This window comes from Chlorocebus sabaeus, chromosome 8 (genome assembly GCF_047675955.1).
Source record: "Chlorocebus sabaeus isolate Y175 chromosome 8, mChlSab1.0.hap1, whole genome shotgun sequence".
Classification (NCBI taxonomy): Eukaryota; Metazoa; Chordata; class Mammalia; order Primates; family Cercopithecidae; genus Chlorocebus; species Chlorocebus sabaeus.
In genome coordinates, this window is record NC_132911.1 from 17477033 (window position 1) to 17497313 (window position 20281).

General features: G+C 37.3%; 1 protein-coding gene across 32 annotated transcripts in view; it reads left to right on the forward strand.

Annotated features, from left to right (window-relative positions):
- Positions 1-20281, forward strand: part of PCM1 (pericentriolar material 1) — a 106434-nt gene that overhangs the window by 64404 nt on the left and 21749 nt on the right. For 20 of the 32 annotated variants that reach the window (XM_073017962.1, XM_037983742.2, XM_037983749.2 and 17 more), the window contains 4 exons: positions 2603-2723; positions 4262-4420; positions 6142-6278; positions 19610-19756. In XM_073017962.1, the coding sequence (XP_072874063.1) occupies positions 2603-2723; positions 4262-4420; positions 6142-6278; positions 19610-19756 (564 nt within the window). Of the gene's footprint in view, positions 1-1692; positions 2194-2602; positions 2724-4261; positions 4421-6141; positions 6279-19609; positions 19757-20281 lie in introns of those variants that run through there. The other 12 variants (XM_037983751.2, XM_037983754.2, XM_037983762.2 and 9 more) reach the window with 2 other exon arrangements.

Here is a 20281-nt window from a genome sequence, read left to right on the forward strand (position 1 = left end):
TTTTTGTTGGAAATGAAATGCGATCTGCTTGAATACATAAAAAATAGTTGTTAAATTATATTAAGGTTTATTGGGCATTGAAATAACTTGAGAGAGAATGAACAGTCTCCATTCCTAGACGTATTTTTCAATAATTTTATATCCTTAATTCCAGTGCTTTCACTTTTATCCAAGTTTCATACAGGCAGCATTACTTTGATTTATTTTAAGAGATTGGAGCACATGGGTTTTCACCATTGATAGCACATTTTGAAAGTTGAGCTACAATTTAGGATAAAGTTAACCTAAGAAGGTTTTAAAGTCAAATGAAATTTAAAGATGCTATACTACTTGACAAGTAAGGACTTGGGATAGTAATTGTGTTTAGTATTACTTTTAATTAAGTAACTAAATCAGTTCTTTGATATTTCTTCCAAAACTTAAACTCAGCATTAAGGTTAGCATCTTCCCTTTACTAATGCCGGTTAATCAGCAGCACGACAACATCCAGTGTTGACACTCACAGATCTGAAGCAGCAGTATCCAGTAGAACTTTCTATAGTGATGGAATTATTTTATGTCTGCATTTTCTAATGCTGTAGTCATTGGCCACATGCTAGCAAGTACTTGAAGTGTAGCTATTATGACTGAGGAACTAAATTTTAAATTTTATTTAAATAGCCATGTGGTGTTTTTTGTATTGGGCAGATTTAGAGCCTCATTCTCTAGATGCTTCTATGCTTCTTGAGCTCCATTTTTGAAGCTTTTACAAAGATATATTAAGATGTGTAAGAGATACCTGTCTTGCCCAGGGAAGAGAGAAATGAAAGTGAAACTAGGTGTCTGGGAGTTTAAGTCAAGGAGGATGGAGTGGAGACATTGAGGTTTAGGAAGAAGAACACACTTTGTGTCTCCTGCTCCTGATGATAATAAAATGGTAAAAACACATCTGTCTTCAAGTCTTACTTGAAGAAGTAAAAAAATGGTTTCCCTATTTCTAAAATATGTTCCTTAATGTCCACATTTCCTTTAATCAGGGACGAATCTTTGATTTCATAATTGAAGATAGGAAACTTTAAAAAGATCAGTAGTTAAGGGAAAGAACACAACTGTAAAATGTCATAATCAAAATGTAAGTGAGACACCCTGCCACTGTAAACAAAATTAATTTGAAATGACCTAAAGTCCTGTAAAAGCCAACACTATTAAAACTTTTAAAAGAAAATGGGAGAAAATTATGACCTTGACATAGGCTAGGTTTTCTTAGGGCACAGAAAGCACTAACTATAAAAGAAGAAATTAATAAATTAGACTTGACAAAAATAGGAATTTTCTGGTTTTCAAAAGATACTCTTATGGGAAAATAATCCCAGTATGTACATCTGACAACTGTCTGGTATCTAGACTATATAAAGCTTACAACTCAGTTGTAAGACAACTCAGTAAAAACTGGGCAAGAGATTTGAACAGGCACTTAATGAAAGAAGATATATGAATGGCTAGTATGCAAATTAAAGCCACAGAAAATACCACTTTACATCGAGAATGGCTAAAATGAAAAGATTGACAATAAGAAGTGTTGGTGAGAATGTGGAACAGTTGGAACCCTCACAGTCCTTATGAGAAAGTAAAATTGCACAACCACTTGGAAAGCAGTTTGGCAGTTTCTTATAAACATAAACGTGGCATGTGACCCAGCAATTTCTCTTCTAGGTGTTCATCCAAGAGAAATGAAAATATGTGTCACAAAAACACTGTACGTTAATGTTCATAGCATCTTTAGTCATGATAGCCTCAAACTGAAGCATCAAGAGATAAATGGATAAACAAACTGTGGTATTTCTATACAGTGGAATATATGCAGCCATTAAAAAATAATGAACTTTTGAAACACACAGCATGGAATCATTTCAGAAACATACTAAGTGAAAGAAGTCAGACAATGAAGAGTGTATACTGGCTGGTTCCATTTGTATGAAGTTCTACAATCAGCAGAACTGATCTACAGTGATAGAAATCATGAGTAGGGTGTGGTGGAGATTGACTGTAGAGGGGTGTGAAGAAACATCCTGGGCCAATGGAAATGGTCTTTATCTTTAGGGAATCTGGTTACACGAGTGTATACATTTGTCAAAACTTATCAAACTGTACTTTTAAAGTGAGTGCATTGTATATAAATTATATTTCAATAAAGTTTATTTAAAAAAATGCAAATGATGTTGTGATATTTTTTTCTAGAGATGTGAGACAGCCAGGTAGAGTAAGCTACCAGACATTGTTAGCGTTTGGAGATAGGAGAATGTCCCTGAGAGTAGAGAAATAATTAAAAATGTTAACTTTGCCAAATTAGAATTTAATCAGTAGCTGTCTTTGTGTATGTTTATCTACATAATAACAAATATTCTGCAAGGCTACTTATATTACTGTTCTCTGTTACTCTGTATTCAACATTTAATAACTTTGGTTATATCATCTTGTTTGGACAGAATACTGAGGAAACTTATGAATATCTTTTAGGTGTACAATTTTATGTAAATACTTAGTTATCTCTGTTAAATCCTTAATGTGAAATTCTTAAAAGAAGTACTAGTGATTTTTGTTTGTTTGTTTTACTGTAACTTAGGAAACTTTTGAGAAGAACTTTGAAAGAGAAACACATAAAATAAGTGAGCAGAATGATGCTGATAATGCTAGTGTCCTGTCTGTATCATCAAATTTTGAGCCTTTTGCAACAGATGACTTAGGTAAGCAGGGTTTTTTATAATCTTAGAAACAACTTTATCTGGTCCAGTCTTTGAATTGCGTTGATAGGGAAACGAAAGTCTAGAAAGGTGAAGTGTGTGTGGTTGAAAGAATATGGACTTAATTATCTGTCAGTCTAAAATCAAAAATCTTCTGACTCAGCCCTGTGGACAAATCATCCAACATTTTTGACTCTCTGCATATACTAAGGAAATGGGAATCTTACCTACCTTGCTATGTTTTTGTGAAAATATAATGGAACGAACTTGCTTGAGTTCAGAAAATGTTAATTTCCTTTTCCTTAAAGGAAAGGTCATCGTTTAAGGTCATCTAGTTAATTCATGGGAACAATGCAGTCCTCATCTAATCATATTTTTAATAAAAATGTTAAGTTTGTAATTTGAGGTAATCAGTCAAATTTCTTAAATAACCTGTAGTGAAAACCTGAAGTAACTCTCAGGCATAACACATGGTTGGTGTTGGTTTTTTTTTTTTCCCCTCTCCCATCAGCTGTAAAACAAAAGAGGTTTAGAGGGTTGCCAGACCCCAAAGGAGAAAAAACTCGAGTCCTAGACTTGGAAAGGAAATTTAAGGAAAAGAAAAATATATAGATACTTGATACATTTCTAGGCTGTGGCCAATCAAAAGATACCTGAGAATTCAGTCATTCTGCCATCCAGGGCGCTTAGTTCATAAAATAATGTAAATGTCCTGTTACCCTAGTGTTTGTTCACGTGATGAGGAGATTTAGATTATTTCAAAGGTATTTTTCCACTATAAAGAAAACAGCTTAGCCTTGCCCTGTCATTACATTTCTGCTGTTTGCCCAAACAAAAGTATTCCTTTTGCTTATTGTAATTATTGAGGACTCTGAGCCTTAGCTGACTTCTAAGTCAATGCTTATTTGGGTCTGCATTGAGTTCATCCCATTACAGAGAAAAATGACTGTATAGCTGGCCAACCCTCTTCCCTTAGGTTGTCCCTCCCTCTCTGAGTTGCCAGAATACTTTGACTCCTATGTATTTTCTTTCATTTATTGATTTTTTTTTTTTCTTACAACCCTGCACCACTAGCTGTGTCTGAAGTAGACATAGAATTGGGAAATTTCATTGATAGGCCTTTTTCTTACCTAATTTGCTTGTTTTAGGTTGCATTGTTTTCATCAGAATTTGCATGACATTTTGGAATTTACTTGCATTGTTTAAATGAAACAGCAAAATGTAGTGAAATAAATATGGGCTTCAGAGTTTGATAACTAAGTTTAAAGCCCTGTTCCTACATTGAACTGTCTGTGAAACCTTGAGCAACTCACTTAGGTTTTCTGCGAAAGAAAGTAATGTCATCTACTTTATAGGATTATTCTAAGAATTAAATAAGTTTGATAATGTATATGAAGTACTCAAGTAGAGTAGTGTGTAGAACTTGTTGAAGCTAATTTTCCTTCCTTTTGTTTGGACATTTTTTTAATTAATGCATTTTGAGGAGTATATGAAAAAGTTCACTTTTACATACTCAGAAAATATTTTTGTTCCAAATATAGGTAACACCGTGATTCACTTAGATCAAGCATTAGCCAGAATGAGGGAATATGAGCGCATGAAGACTGAGGCTGAAAGTAACTCAAATATGAGATGCACCTGCAGGATTATTGAGGATGAAGATGGTGCTGATGCAAGTACTACAGTTAATAATTTAGAAGGTATATATTTTTGTTTTCAGTAGGTTTTGGGGGGAACAGGTGGTGTTTGGTTACATGAATAAGTTCTTTAGTGGTGATTTCTGAGATTTTGGTGCACCCATCACCTGAACAGTATACACTGTAACCAGTGTGTAGTCTTTTATCCCTCATCCGCTTCCCACCCTTTTCCCTGAAACCCCAAAGTCCATTGTATCCTGCTTATGCCTTTGCATCCTCATACCTTAGCTACCACTTATGAGTAAGCATGTGCAATGTTTGGTTTTCCATTCCTGAGTTACATCGCTTAGATTAATGGTCTCCAACTCTATCCAGATAGCTGCGAATGCCATTACTTTGTTCCTTCTTATGGTTAAGTAGTATGCTGTGGTGTGTAAATAAATATATGTATATATCTACACATACATACATATACCACGTTTTCTTTATCCACTCGTTGATTGATGGGCATTTGAGCTGGTTCCATATTTTGCAACTGCAGATTGTGCTGCTATAAACATGCTCATGCAAGTATCTTTTTCATATAATGACTTCTTCTCAGCAGATACCTAGTAGTAGGATTGCTGGATCAAATGGTAGATCTTCATACTGTTTTCCATAGTGGTTGTACCAGTTTACATGCCCACCAGCGCTGTTAAAGTGTTCCCTTTTTACCACGTCCACACTAAACGTCTATTATTTTTTTATTTTTAAATTATGGCCATTCTTGCAGGAGTAGTATGGTATCACATTGTAGTTTGTGCTTTGATTTTCATTTCCCTGTTAATTAGTGATTTTGAGCATTTTTTCATATGTTTGATGGCCATTTCTATATCTTCTTTTGAGAATAGTCTATATCCTTAGCCTACTATTACTACTACTACTATTTTTTTTTTTTTTTTTTTAATCTGAGCACAGTCTTGCTCTGTTGTCCAGGCTAGAGTGCAGTCGCACAACCTCAACTCACTGCATCTTCTGCCTGCCAGGCTCAACCGTGCCTCACCCTCCCAAGTAGCAGGGATTATAGGCATGTGCCACCAAGCCCAGCTAAGTTTTGTATTTTTTAGTAGAGATGGGATTTCAGCATATTGTCCAGGCTGGTCTTGAACTCCTGGTCTCAAGTGGTCCGCCCACCTCGGCCTCCCAATGTGCTGGGATTACAGTTGTGAGCCACCACACCTGGCCTTAGCCCCCTTTTTGATGGGATTTTTTTCTTTCTTTCTTTTTTTTTTTTTTTTTTGCTGATTTGAGTTCTTTGTAGATTCTGGGTATTAGTCCTTTGTCAGATGCATAGTTTACAAAGACTTTCTCACACTTTGTGGGTTGTCTGTTTACTCAGATGATTATTTCTTTTGCTGTGCAGAAACTTTTTAATTTAAGTTCCATCTGTTTATCTTTGTTTTTATTGCATTTGCTTTTGGGTTCTTGGTCATGTCTTTGCCTAAGTCAGTGTCTAGAAGGATTTTTCCAGTGTTATCTTCTAGAATTTTTGTGATTTCAGTTACTCGATTTAGAAGGTATATGTTTTATTGATTAGAAGTACTAATTCTGTATAAAAATTTTAAATATGTGATATAGTGGTTTTCTTACTACTTTAATTGATAGGGGTGCTAAAAGTACAAACATGTTTCTTTGTATTAGCATAAAATCAGAATTTAATATTCTTTAAATTTCAACATTAAGGCATATATGTATATATAATAGGCTTTGTTATGCTAATGTATCATTTTCTTTTTAAAAATTAGAAACTCCCATTATTGAAAATCATAGTTCACAACAACCTGTAAGTGAAGTTTCTACCATCCCATGTCCTAGAATTGATACTCAGCAGCTGGACCGGCAAATTAAAGCAATTATGAAAGAAGTCATTCCCTTTTTGAAGGTAAGCAATTATTTTAAAAAATAAACAAAACTTGGTGTTTTGTTTTTTAATTCGTACAAAAGACCTTATTGTGATAAAGTTCAATGGTATAGGTAAACAAAAGAAAAAAAAAACTATCACCCATAATTTTTTTACCCTACCAACATTTTGCTTGCCGTACCAACATTCTGTAAACCTTTCAGTAATATTTTGTACACATGTGCATATTCTGCTTTTTTCATTTACTGTACCGTAAACTTCTTTCTAGATCATTATTTTTCTACTGCATTTTTTCAGGATTTATTACCTTTATTTTTATTTTATTTTATTTTTTATTTTTGTGCGTAGTAGATGTATATATTTATGGGATATGTGAAATAGTTTGATATAGGCATGCAATATGTAATAATCACATCATGGTAAATGGGGTATCCATCCCCTCAAGCATTTAACCTTTGTGTTGCAAACAATCCAGTTATATTCTTTTAGTTATTTTAAAATGTATAAATTATTGACTGTAGTCACCCTGTTGTACTGTTAAATAATGCATCTTATTCATTCGTTCTACTTTTTGTACCCATTAACCATCTCCCCTATTCCCTACTCCCTTCATAGCCTCTGGTAACCATCCTTGTACACTTCATCTCTATGAGTTAAATTGTTTTAATTTTTAGCTCCCACAAGTGAGAACAAAGACAAACAGAAAGAAGTTTGTCTTTCTGTGCCTGGCTAACTTCACTTAACATAATGACCTCCAGTTCCATCCACGTTGTTGCAGATGACATGGTCTCATTATTTTTTATGACGGAATAGTACTCCATTGTGTGTATGTACCACATTTTCTTTATCCGTTCATCTGTTGATGGACACTTAGGTTGCTTCCAAATCTTGGTTGTTGTGAACAGTACTGCAACTAACATGGGTGTGCAGATACCCCTTTAATACACTGATGTCCTTTCTTTTCTGTATATACCCAGCAGTGGGATTGCTGGATCATACGGTAGCTCTAGCTCTATTTTTAGTTTCTTGAGCAACTTCTAAACTGTTCTTCAGAGGGGCTGTACTAATTTACATTCCCACCAGCAGTGTATGAGAGTTTCCTTTTCTGGTGAGTTTCCACATCCTCACCAGCATTTGTTATTACCTGTCTTTGGGATAAGTGCCATTTTAACAGGTGAGATGATTTCTCATTGTAGTTTTGATTTGCATTTCTGTAATCATGTTGAGAACCTTTTATACGCCTGTTTGCCATTTGTATGTTGACTTTTGAGAAATGTGTATTCAGATCTTTTGCACATTTTTAAATTAGATTATTAGATTTTTTCCTATAGAGTTGTTTGAACTCTTTATATAATGCTGGTTATCAATCCCTTGTCAGATGGATGGTTTGCACATATTTTCTCCCATTCTGTGGGTTGTCTTTTCACTTTGTTGTTTCTTTTGTTGTGCAGAAGCTTTTTAACTTGATGTGATCCCGTTTGTCTTCTTTTGCTTTGGTTGCCAGTGCTTGTGGGATATTACTCAAGAAATTTTTGCCTAGACCAATGTCCTGCAGAATTTCCCCACTGTTTTCATGTAGTAGTTTCATAGTATGAGGTCTTAGATTTATGTCTTTAATCCATTTTGATTTGACTTTTGTATATGGTGAGAGATAGAGGTCTAGTTTCATTCTTTTGCTTATGGATATCCATTTATCCCAACACCATTTACTTTGAAGAGACTGTCTTTTCCCCAGTGTATGTTCTTGGCACCTTTGTTGAAAATGAGTTTATTGTAGGTATGTGGATTTGTTTCTGAGTTCTCTGTTCTATTGGTCTATGTGTCTGTTGTTTTTATGCCAGTACCATGCTGTTTTGGTTACTATAGCTGTGTAGTATAATTTGAAGGCAGGTAACGTGATTCTTCCAGTTTTGTTCTTTTTGCTCAGGATAGCTTTGGCTATTCTGAGCTTTTTTTGTGGTGCTATATAAATTTTAGGATTCTTTTTTCTAATTCTGTGAAGAATGTCATTGGTATTTTGATCACAATTGCATTGAATCTGTAGATTGCTTTGGGGAGTACAGACTTTTTTTTTTTTTAATACTTTAAGTTCTAGGGTACATGTGCACAGCGTGCAGGTTTGTTACATATGTATACATGTGCCATGTTGGTGTGCTGCACCCATTAACTCGTCAGACTTTACATTAGGTATATCTCCTAATGCTGTCCCTTCCCCCACCCCCTCCCCACAATAGGACCCAGTGTGTGATGATCCCCTTCCTGTGTCCAAGTGATCTCATTGTTCAATTCCCACCTATGAGTGAGAACATGCGGTATTTGGTTTTCTGTTCTTGCGATAGTTTGCTGAGAATGATGGTTTCCAGCTGCATCCATGTCCCTACAAAGAACACGAACTCATCCTTTTTTATGGCTGCATAGTATTCCATGGTGTATATGTGCCACATTTTCTTAATCCAGTCTATCACTGATGGACATTTGGGTTGATTCCAAGTCTTTGCTATTGTGAATAGTGCCGCAGTAAACATACGTGTGCGTGTGTCTTTATAGCAGCATGACTTACAATCCTTTGGGTATATCCCCAGTAAGGGGATGACTGGGTCAAATGGTATTTCTAGTTCTGGATCCTTGAGGAATAAAATTCCCTCTACACACTGCTTTAAATGTGTCCCAGAGATTCTGGTATGTTGTATCTTTGTTCTCACTGGTTTCAAAGAACATCTTTATTTCTGCCTTCATTTCATTATGTACCCAGTAGTCATTCAGGAGCAGGTTGTTCAGTTTCCAAGTAGTTGAGCGGTTTTGATTGAGTTTCTTAGTCCTGAGTTCTAGTTTGATTGCACTGTGGTCTGAGAGACAGTTTGTGATAATTTCTGTTACTTTACATTTGCTGAGGAGTGCTTTACTTCCAAGTATGTGGTTAATTTTGGAATAAGTGTGATGTGGTGCTGAGAAGAATGTATATTCTGTTGATTTGGGGTGGAGGGTTCTGTAGATGTCTTATTAGGTCTGCTTGGTGCAGAGTTGAGTTCAATTCCTAGATATCCTTGTTAACTTTCTGTCTCATTGATCCTGTCTAATGTTGACAGTGGGGTGTTAAAGTCTCCCATTATTATTGTATGGGAGTCTAAGTCTCTTGGTAAGTCTCTAAGGACTTGCTTTATGAATCTGGGTGCTCCTGTATTGGGTGCATATATATTTAGGATAGTTAGCTCTTCCTGATGAATTGATCCCTTTACCATTATGTAATGGCCTTCTTTGTCTCTTTTGATCTTTGATGGTTTAAAGTCTGTTTTATCAGAGACTGGGATTGCAACCCCTGCTGCTTTTGTTTTCCATTTGCTTGGTAGATCTTCCTCCATCCCTTTATTCTGAGCCTATGTGTGTCTCTGCATGTGAGATGGGTCTCTTGAATACAGCAAACTGATGGGTCTTGACTCTTTATCCAATTTGCCAGTCTGTGTCTTTTAATTGGACCATTTAGTCCATTCACATTTAAGGTTAATATTGTTGTGTGTGAACTTGATCCTGTCATTATGATATTAGCTGGTTATTTTGCTTGCTAGTTGATGCAGTTTCTTCCTAGCATCGATTGACTTTACATTTTGACGTGTTTTTGCAATGGCTGGTACCTGTTGTTCCTTTCCATGTTTAGTGCTTCCTTCAGGATCTCTTGTAAGGCAGGCCTGGTGGTGACAAAATCTCTAAGCATTTGCTTGTCTGTAAAGGATTTTATTTCTCCTTCACTTATGATACTTAGTTTGGCTGGATATGAAATTCTGGGCTTAAAATTCTTTTCTTTAAGAATGTTGAATATTGGCCCCCACTCTCTTCTGGCTTGGAGAGTTTCTCCCGAGAGATCTGCTGTTAGTCTGATGGGCTTCCCTTTGTGTGTAACCTGACCTTTCTCTCTGGCTGCCCTTAACATTTTTTCCTTCATTTCAACTTTGGTGAATCTGACATTTATGTGTCTTGGAATTGCTGTTCTCGAGGAGTATCTTTGTGGCATTCTCTGTATTTCCTGAATTTGAATGTTGGCCTGCCTTTCTAGGTTGGGGAAGTTCTCCTGGATGATATCCTGCAGAGTGTTTTCCAACTTGGTTCCATTTTCCCCATCACTTTCAGGCACACCAATCAGACGTAGATTTGGTCTTTTCACATAATCCCATATTTCTTGGAGGCTTTGTTCATTTCTTTTTACTCTTTTTTCTCTACACTTCTTTTCTCGCTTTGTTTCATTTATTTGATCTTCAATTACTGATACTCTTTCTTCCAGTTGATCGAGTCAGTTACTGAAGCTTGTGCATTTGTCATGTAGTTCTTGTGTTATGGTTTTCATCTCTATCAGTTCTTTTAAGGTCTTCTCTGCATTGATTATTCTAGTTATCCATTCATCCATTCTTTTTTCAAGGTGTTTAGTTTCTTTGCGCTGGTTACGTAGTTCCTCCTTTAGCTCTGAGAAGTTTGATCGATTGAAGCCTTCTTCTCTCGACTTGTCAAAGTCATTCTCCATCCAGCTTTGTTCCATTGCTGGCAATGAGCTGCGTTCCTTTGGAGGGGGAGATGCGCTCTGATTTTTTGAATTTCCAGCTTTTCTGCTCTGCTTTTTCCCCATTTTTGTGGTTTTATCTGCCTTTGGTCTTTGACGATGGTGATGTACTGATGGGTTTTTGGTGTGGGTGTCCTTTCTGTTTGTTAGTTTTCCTTCTGACAGTCAGGACCCTCAGCTGTAGGTCTGTTGGAGTTTGCTTGAGGTCCACTCCAGACCCTGTTTGCCTGAGTGTCAGCAGCAGAGGCTACAGAAGATAGAATATTGCTGAACAGCGAGTGTTGCTGTCTGATTGTTGCTCTGGAATCTTCGTCTCAGGGGTGTACCCTGCCATGTGAGGTGTGAGGTGTCGTTCTGCACCTAGTGGAGGATGTCTCCCAGTTAGGCCACTCGGGTCAGGGACCCACTTGAGCAGGCAGTCTGTCCGTTCTCAGATCTCAACCTCCGTGCTGGGATATCCACTGCTGTCTTAAAAGCTGTCAGACAGGGGCATTTACCTCTGCCAAGGTTTCTGCTGCTTTTTGTTTAGCTATGCCCTGTCCCCAGAGGAGGAGTCTATAGAGGCAGGCCGGCCTCCTTGAGCTGTGGTGGGCTCCACCCAATTCGAGCTTTCCGGTGGCTTTGTTTACCTACTTAAGCCTCAGCAATGGCGGGCGCCCCTCCCCCAGCCTCACTGCCGCCTTGCAGTTAGATCTCAGATTGCTGTGCTAGCAATGAGGGAGGCTGGTCGGCGTGGGATCCTCTGAGCCAGGTGTGGGATATAATCTCCTGGTGTGCCGTTTGTTAAGACCCTTGGTAAGGCACAGTATTTGGGTGGGAGTTACCCGATTTTCCAGGTGTTGTGTGTCTCAATTTCCTTTGGTTAGGAAAAGGAATTCCCTTACTCCTTGCGCTTCCCAGGTGAGGCGATGCCTCACCCTGCTTCAGCTCTCGCTGGTGGGGTTGCACCCACGGACCAGGGTCAACTGTCCGACATGCCCTAATGAGATGAACCCGGTACCTCAGTTGAAAATGCAGAAATCGCCCGTCTTCTGTGTTGCTCACGCTGGGAGCTGGAGGCTGGAGCTGTTCCTATTCCCAGACATTTTAAGAATACTGATTTTCCAATCCATGAACATGGAATATCTTTCCATTTTTGTGTCTTTTTAAATTTCTTTCATCAGTGTTTTATAGTTTTCATTGTAGAGATCTTTTGCTTATTTGGTTAATTCTTAGATATTTAATTTTATTTGTGTCTGTTGTAAATGAGATTACTGTTGGCATATGGAAATGCTACTGATTTTTGTGTGTTGACTTTATATGCTGCAACTTTACTGAATTTGTTGATCGGTTCTAATAGTATTCTTGTGGAGTCTTTAGGCTTTTCCAAGTATAAGATTATATATATTATAAACAAACAAGGATAATTTGATTCTTCCTTTCCAATTTGGATTCCCTTTCTTTCTTTCTCTTGTCTGATTACTCTAGCTAGGATTTGCAAGAGTATGTTGAATAACAGTGGTGAAAGTGGGCATCCCTATTGTGTTCCAGATCATAAAGGAATGAGTTTTAGTTTTTCCCCATTTTGTTTAATATTAGCTGTGGGTCTGTTGTATATGGATTCTAGTATGTTGAGGTATGTTTCTTCTATACCCAGTTTTTTGAGGGCTTTTATCAGGAAAGGATGTTGAATTTTATGAGATGGTTTTTCAGCATCAGTTAAAATGATCATATAAGTTTTGTCCTTCATTCTGTTGACAATATATATTACAATGATTGATTTACCTATGTTGAACCATCCTTGCATCCCTGGGATAAATCCCACTTGGTCATGATGGATTGTCTTTTTAATGTATTGTTGAATTCCGAGGTATTGGTTGTAATGTCTCCCTTTTCATCTCTGATATTATTTGGGTTTTTTATCTTTTATTTCTTAGTCTGGTTAATGGTTTGCCAATTTTATGTATCTTTTAAAATACCAACTTTTTGTTTCATTGCTCTTTTGTGTTTTCTTTATTTCAATTTCATTTATTTCTGCTTTGATCTTTATTATTTCTTCTATTTTGGGTTTGGTTTGCTCATGCTTTTCTTGTTTTTTACCATGCATTATTGTTTTCATATCTGTTACATATATTCTTTTGGATTTGAGGTTACCATGAGGATAGCAAATACTGTCTTATAACCCAGTATTTTAAACTGATGATAACACTGACTGCATAAACAAACAAGCTAACAAAATGAAAACTCATGTAAATGTTAACTTTGTTCCCCTGCTTTTTAACTTTTTGTTGTTTCTCTTTATATCTTATTGTACTATGTCTTGAAAAGTTGTTGTAGTACTATTTTTGATTGGTTTTATATTGATATATATGTATTTGATTTTATATTGATCATCATTTTGTCTTTCCACTTAAGAGTAGTTTACACACCACAATTACAGTGTTATAATATTCTGTGTACTTTCTATTACTGGTGAGTTTTGTACCTTCACATGATATCTTATTGCTCATTAATGTCTTCTTTTAGATGGAAAGAAAGTATTTAATATTTAGTATTTCTTGTCAGACAAGTCTGGTGTTGATGAAATCCCTCAGCTTTTGTCTGGGAAGGTATTTCTGCTTCATGTTTGAAGGATATTTTTTCTGGATATACTATTCTAGGGTAAAAGTTTTCTTCCTTCAGCACTGGAAATATGTCATGACACTGTCTCCTGACCTGTAAGGATTCTAGTGACAAGTCTACTGTCAGATGTATTGGAACCCTATTATATGTTGTTTCTTTTCTCTTGCCGCTTTTAGGGACCTTTATCCTTGATGTTTGCGAGTTTGATTATTAAATGCCATGAGATAGTCTTATTTGAATTAAACTGTCTTGGTTTTCTGTAACCTTCTTGTACTTGAATGTTGTTAATCTTTCTACCTGTCTCTCTCTACCCCCTCTTTAAGGCCAATAACTTAGATTTGTCCTATTGAGGTTATTTTCCAGATCCTGTAGGTGTGCTTTATTGTTTTTTATTTTTTTTCTTTTGTCTCCTCAAATTGTGTTTTCAAAGAGCCTGTCTTCAAGCTAATTATTTAGCTTGATCAATTCTATTAAGAGATTGATGCATTCTTTAGTATGTCAGTTGCGTTTTTCAGCTCTAGAATTTCTGCTTGATTCTTTTAAATTATTTCAATCTGTTTATTAAATTTATCTATGAATACAGAATTCTGAATTCCCAGCCAGGTGCTATGGCTCACACCTGTGATCCCAGCACTTTGGGAGGCCGAGGCGGGTGATTACTTGAGGTCAGGAATTTGAGAGCAGCCTGGTCAACACAGTGAAACCACGCGTCTACCACAACATACAAAAAAAAAAAAATAGCTGGACATGGTGGTATGCACCTATAATGATGGCTACTCAGGAGGCTGAGGCAGGAGAATCGCTTGAACTCGGGAGGTGGAGGTTGCAGCGAGCCAAGCTTGTACCACTGCACTCTAGCCTGGGTGACAGAGCAAGGCTCCGTCTGAAAAAAAAAAAAATCTGAATTCCCTTCCTGTGTTACTTGAATTTCTTTGAGTTTCCTCAGAACAGCTATTTTGAATTCTCTAAAAGGTCACATCTCTCTGTTTCTCCTGGATTGGCCACTAGTGCCTTATTTGGTCCCTTTGTTGAGGTCATGATTTTCTGTATGACCTCGATGCTTGTGGATGTTTGTCGGTGTCTGGGCATTGAGAGTTAGATATTTTTTGTAGGCCTCACAGTTTGGGCTTGTTTGTGCCATTCTTCTTGGGAAAGCTTTCCAGGTATTCAAAGGGACTTGGGTCCCAAGCCCAAAAACACTGTGGTTTTTGCAGACTCGTACAGGTGTACCACTTTGGTGATTTGGGACAAGATCCAGAATAATTCTCTGAATTACCAGGCGGAAACTTTTGTTCTCTTCCTTTATTTTTTCTCAAATAAATGGAGTCTCTGTTTTGAAATGCCTGGAGCTGGAGATGGGGTGATGGAGGCACCTGTATGGTGACTACCCCTGGGACTATGCTGGGTCATACCTAAAGCCAGCACAGCACAGCACTGGGGCTTGCCCAAGACCCTCTGTAACCGCTACCTGGCTACTGCCTTTCACTGTAGGCCCTAGGACTCCTACCATTAGCAGGTGGGGAAGCCAGCCAGGTTTGTGTCTTTCCCTTCAGGGCAGTGAGTTGCCCCAGGTCCCTATCGGGTCCACAGATTCCGTCCTTGAGCTTAGATATCTACCTGGTATTCTGTCCTATTGTGGCTAAACTGGCCTTAAAGCCACAAGACAAAGTCCTTCCCACTCTTACCTGTGCTTTCCATAGACAGCGGAGCCTCTCCTGGTGGCTACCACCACCACCACCAGCCCATGAGTTCTGCTAACATTCATTTAAAGCCCAAGGGCTTTTTAGTCAGCTTGTGGTGAATGCTGCCAGGCCGGGGACTCACCCTTCAGGGCAGTGGGCTCTCCTCTGGCCCAGGGCAGGTGCCAAGTTCTTGAATTGTGGATCCCAAAAGGCTGCTTGGTGCTCTACCCCACTGTGATCGCACTGGTACCTCAGGTGCCAGACAAAGTCCCCTTTTTCCTCTCTTTTTCTCAAGCAGAAGGAATCTTTCACCATAGCCACCACAGCTCAGTATACGTTGGGCCTCACCTGAAGCCAGAACATCTCTGAGTCTCACCCAAGGCCCATGGCATACTACATGGGTGTCACTGTCAGTTATTCAAGGTCCAAAGCCTCTTTAGTCAGCAGGTTAAGATTAAGCCAAGATTAAGCCTTCCAGGACTGGGTCCTTCCCTTTAAGGCAGTGGATTTCCTTTGGGGCCAGAGTGTGTCTAAAAATGTCATCTTGGAGCTAGGGCCTGGAATGGGGACCTCACAACTCTGCCTCTGTCCTGTTGTAGCTGGAGCTGACCTGGTATGCAAGATGCAACACAAAGTCCTTTTTATTCCTTGCTCTCGTCTCCTGAAGCAGAAGGAGTCACTTGCACTGCTGCAGTCAGTGCTGCCTGGGGTTGGAGGAAGGGTGGCGTCAGCAATTCAAGACAGTCTTTCCTACCCTCTTTAGTGCCCCTTTCAGCAATACGAAGTTAAAAGCAGGTACCATCATTGCTCACCTGGTTTTTATTCTTACAATGGTGCTTTTTTGGTGTGTAGTTGTTAAAACTTGGTGTTCCAGAAGGGGAAGATGCTTGGTAGAGGCTTCTGTTCTGCCATCTTGCTCCGCCCCTGTCTTTTTTTTTTTTTTTAATGGTTCCACAACATTCATTCCAAAATATTTATAAAATGCCTACTTAATGCCAGGTTTGGCAGACCTAGCAGTGAACAAGGCCTTTGCTCTCATGGAGCTTGCATGCTAGAGTGGGAATATAGACTGAAGCAACATAAGTAAATATAAGACATTTAAGTAACTGTATATCAGGTAATGATACGGGCCATGCACATAATTAAAATTTGACAATATGATGGTGTCTGTTTTATATTGGATGATCAGAGAAAGCTTCTAATGAGGGAACATTTAAGCAGAGACATGACTAAGGAGCCAGTGTAAACCAGGATCATTCCAGACAGAGTGCAATGGCCTTGAGGTAGGAATTAGCTTGTTCTCTTGAACTCCTGAAGTGTTTGGTCAAATGTTAACTGTTGCTGAGTAAACCTCTCCCTTATCCTTTACCTGCTTTCCTTTACCTCCATAGTGCTTGCATGCCACCTTTCACCTATGTAATATTTATCTGCCTTTCCATACGAAAATACAAGATCCATGACGTCTGAGATGTTGATCTCTTTTGGTCACTGTCCGAAAATAATAACTGCACATCGTAGACACTCAGTAAACATTAATGAATTAATAAATGACTGGACTCTTAACCCTCAACTGTAGTTGAGCTCTTTAGACTCTATAAGTGTGAAAACAGCTGACCCATAGGATAAAGACCAGGTTCAGTATCACTCACAAAACCTTTTACAGCATGGTCTGGTCTCTTAAACCTTGTGTCCTACTTGACATGATTGAAAAAGGCACATCGCCCACATTGTGTCCTTTACCGAGAATGACCTTCTCCTCTTCCTCTGTCAGTTTCTCCTGTTTTTCAGAAGCCAGTGCAAATGTTGTTGCATGTGTTTACAGGCAGAATTCCTTCCTCTCTTCACTCTTCCTGAGATACTGGGTTCATGCCTTCATTATAGCACTTATGACAAAGGATCATAATTACTTGTATCTCCTCCCTAGAAGAGTATCTCATAGTACCTACAGCCAAGAAGTACTTAAGATACTGGATAAAAAGAATTTAAGAGATAAGACATAAATATATCAGTTTTACCAACTGTTCTGTGAATTTATTTCCTGTTACTTATAAATCTATGTATATATTTACCTTCCATAAAAGAATATACTTATAAATTTTAAGAATGTAGATTTTTTAAAATAGATTTTTATCTCAGAGTTTGAAACCATTGCCTCAAGTGAATTGATTTAAATTTTCTCGGTTGTTGCTTGCTTTCATCTTAGGCTGAAATTTTAGCATTAATAGTACAATAAATACTTGTAAACATGTCTTTTAAAAACTAAATTAGGTATAATTGTAGTAATATTTATTTGATATATACAGTTATTTTATAAGGGTTAAGAAAACTGAATGATATATCTTTATGCTTAGGGAGTGTAGCCTTCAATTAGGAAATTGATTGTTTTTACTATTTTGTGTCTGATTTGATGGAAAAATTATGTAAATTACATATTATCTGCTCAGAAACTGTCATATAATAAAATATTTAATACTTGAGCAAAATAGAAATCACCTTGATTTTCTGAAATGTTTAAAAAGTCTTGAATTTAAAAGCATTACATTTTTTTAAAAGTGATTTTTCTTAAATGTCTAAGATGTTAGGAAATTAATGGTATTTTAGTTGGCTAAATTTGCTAGTGACACTCATTTAATCGATTTTCCACTTGACCTTTTAAGCGCTACTGGCATTTCTAGAGTTACCTAAAACACAAGACTTATCTTGTTACCTTGTTTAAAATCTAAATTGTTCCTCCTCACTTTACCTGTATAGCCCTGATTTAAGTGATTTCGTTTCGTGAGGAAATGAAATAGTAAATAATTTAGCATTTCAAAAAGTTTCTGAGGCAAGTAAATAGAGTAGAACTAATAATCTGGTTTTAACTATTTATGGTGTCTCATTTCACTTCAAATCTTGAGTTTTTTTGTAGGACTGTAGAACTTTTTTTGTTAATTATGCCCAGGCAGCATTATACCCAGTCACCTGAGTTAGACTTCTTGAGTCTCTTTATGCCATCACTAGTGAGTCAAAAATGTGTTCTTCTCCTTTGGGTCATCAGTTTCACTTCACTTTCTTCTTTCCGGTAGCATAACCTAAATTCATGTTCTTACCTTTTGCTTAGACTACCTGTCGTAATAGGCATGAAGTAGGCATGAAGTGCATTTTTACTAAGCCATATCCTACCCAAACTCCTTAGTCTTCAAGCGGCTTCACCGCTGGATCTGGTGTGCTTTCTCATTCTAGCTACTCTCCATCTAGGTACATTCACTTCACATTATTCAGCATTTCCCGTATCTACTTTTACTTTTTCACATATTAGCCGTTTGTACAAGTTGTCTTATCTATCCAAGATGTAAAATACTTTAACTGTTTTCTGCCTGACTGAAATATTTCTTCAAAAATGTTTGTTGTTGTCTCCAATATGCTCCTATAGCTCCTTAGAGCACCTGGTGGGTGCTTTTAAAAAATATTTATTTGTTCAGTAAGTAATGTCTTCTGTGAGCCACTGTATTTTGTGATAAATGAGAATCCCTGCAGTTAAAAAAGTGTTATCTACCAGACAGCACAGAGCTTATAGTGATTATTTATGTACGTATCTGACTCCTGCACTAGTATTTGACTCTCTGAAGACAGGCACAGTTTTTTTGTTTTTTTTTTTTTTAGTCACCTGTCTTGACACATACATTATTTTAAATGAGCTTAAGTCTGGGAAGGGACCTTGAACATCATCTAGTTTGGCTCCCTTATTTTGTAAATTTTATAGGGTGGGGAGAAAACTGAACTGAGAAAGATTATAGGATTTGCTTAAATGGATTTACAAGAAGAATAAGGATTAGAACCTTGAGATTACTTGATATGGATGATTTATGGGGTTGACCTCAGAAACTTAACCATGATTCATATTATTTTGTAGCTCACACCTGCTTCTTAAGAAAGTTTAAGAAGAGACACTTGACTGAAGTGATTTGTTAAGAAAGTAGCAAGGGGGTGGTGATAACCCTCAAGACATTTCAGAATGTCGAAAGATATTTTTAGTTGTTGAGGTGGTAATAGAGAGGAGGTGTTACTGGCATCTAGTTATTAGAGGCCAGGATGATGCTAAATATCCTGCAATGCACAGCATGTCAATAATACGAAGGTTGAGAAACCCTGAGTTAGAAAATAACAGGGAATTGGGTAGAAGGTGAGTATGCTTGTAAGAGTATTTGAAATTAACTGAAAACAGAAAGACTGGCAAAATGGAAGCTGTAGCATGAATAGCTCTCCTTAAGGTATAGAAAGGTACAGAAAGGAAGTGGTGAAAAGTACTGGATCAGCCAGTTCTTTTACTGGCTATCATCTGCTTTCACGGGTCAAAATTGCCAAACCTCTCAATGTGTATGAATAAAGTAGGAGTTTGGCTTTTCTTATGAATGAATATTTCTAAACGGGTATCTGAAAATTGAGGAGCATCTGTGCAAGAAAATTAAAAATTAACATTTTATATTATATAGATTGGTTTTCTTTTTTTAAACAATAGGTAAGTTTATATTCTAACCAACTAGGATTTTTCTCAGGAGCACATGGATGAAGTATGCTCCTTGCAGCTTTTAACTTCAGTAAGGCGCATGGTTTTGACCCTTACCCAGCAAAATGATGAGAGCAAAGAGTTTGTAAAGTTCTTTCATAAACAACTTGGAAGTATATTACAGGTAAGAGTTTATACTTGTATGATTTACCAATATGTACTATGTGGTAAGGTTTTTTTGGGGGGCGGGGGCGCAGTGAGGCCTTTTCTTGCATTGTACAATTTATTCAGGTGGACATCCAATCTAGCATCCATTTGGGATGATGTTTTAATACTTTTTAGGTTGTCACTTGGTTAAAATAATATTGTATTATTAGGCCCTGTTAGTATCTTCATTTAGTTTGGTCATGTCTAAGGCATATCTCTTACAAGCTTTTATTGGTTTGGTTTATCTTCTCAATGAAAACGTTTTTAGTTTGAAATGTTTAGAAAGTATTCTGTGACTGTTTCTAAAATAATTGGCTGAAGTAATTTGACTAATCTGGGAAATTTCGGAAGCCAGAGACCAGCTGGTTGTAGAGACTTTTTAGGCTGTATCAGTACGCTTAAATTATAGTAAGTCAGTAACTGGGGGAGAATTTGCCTACTGGGAGACATTTAGCAGTGTCTGCAGACATTTTGTTTATCACAGCAAGTAGTGTGAAGAAGG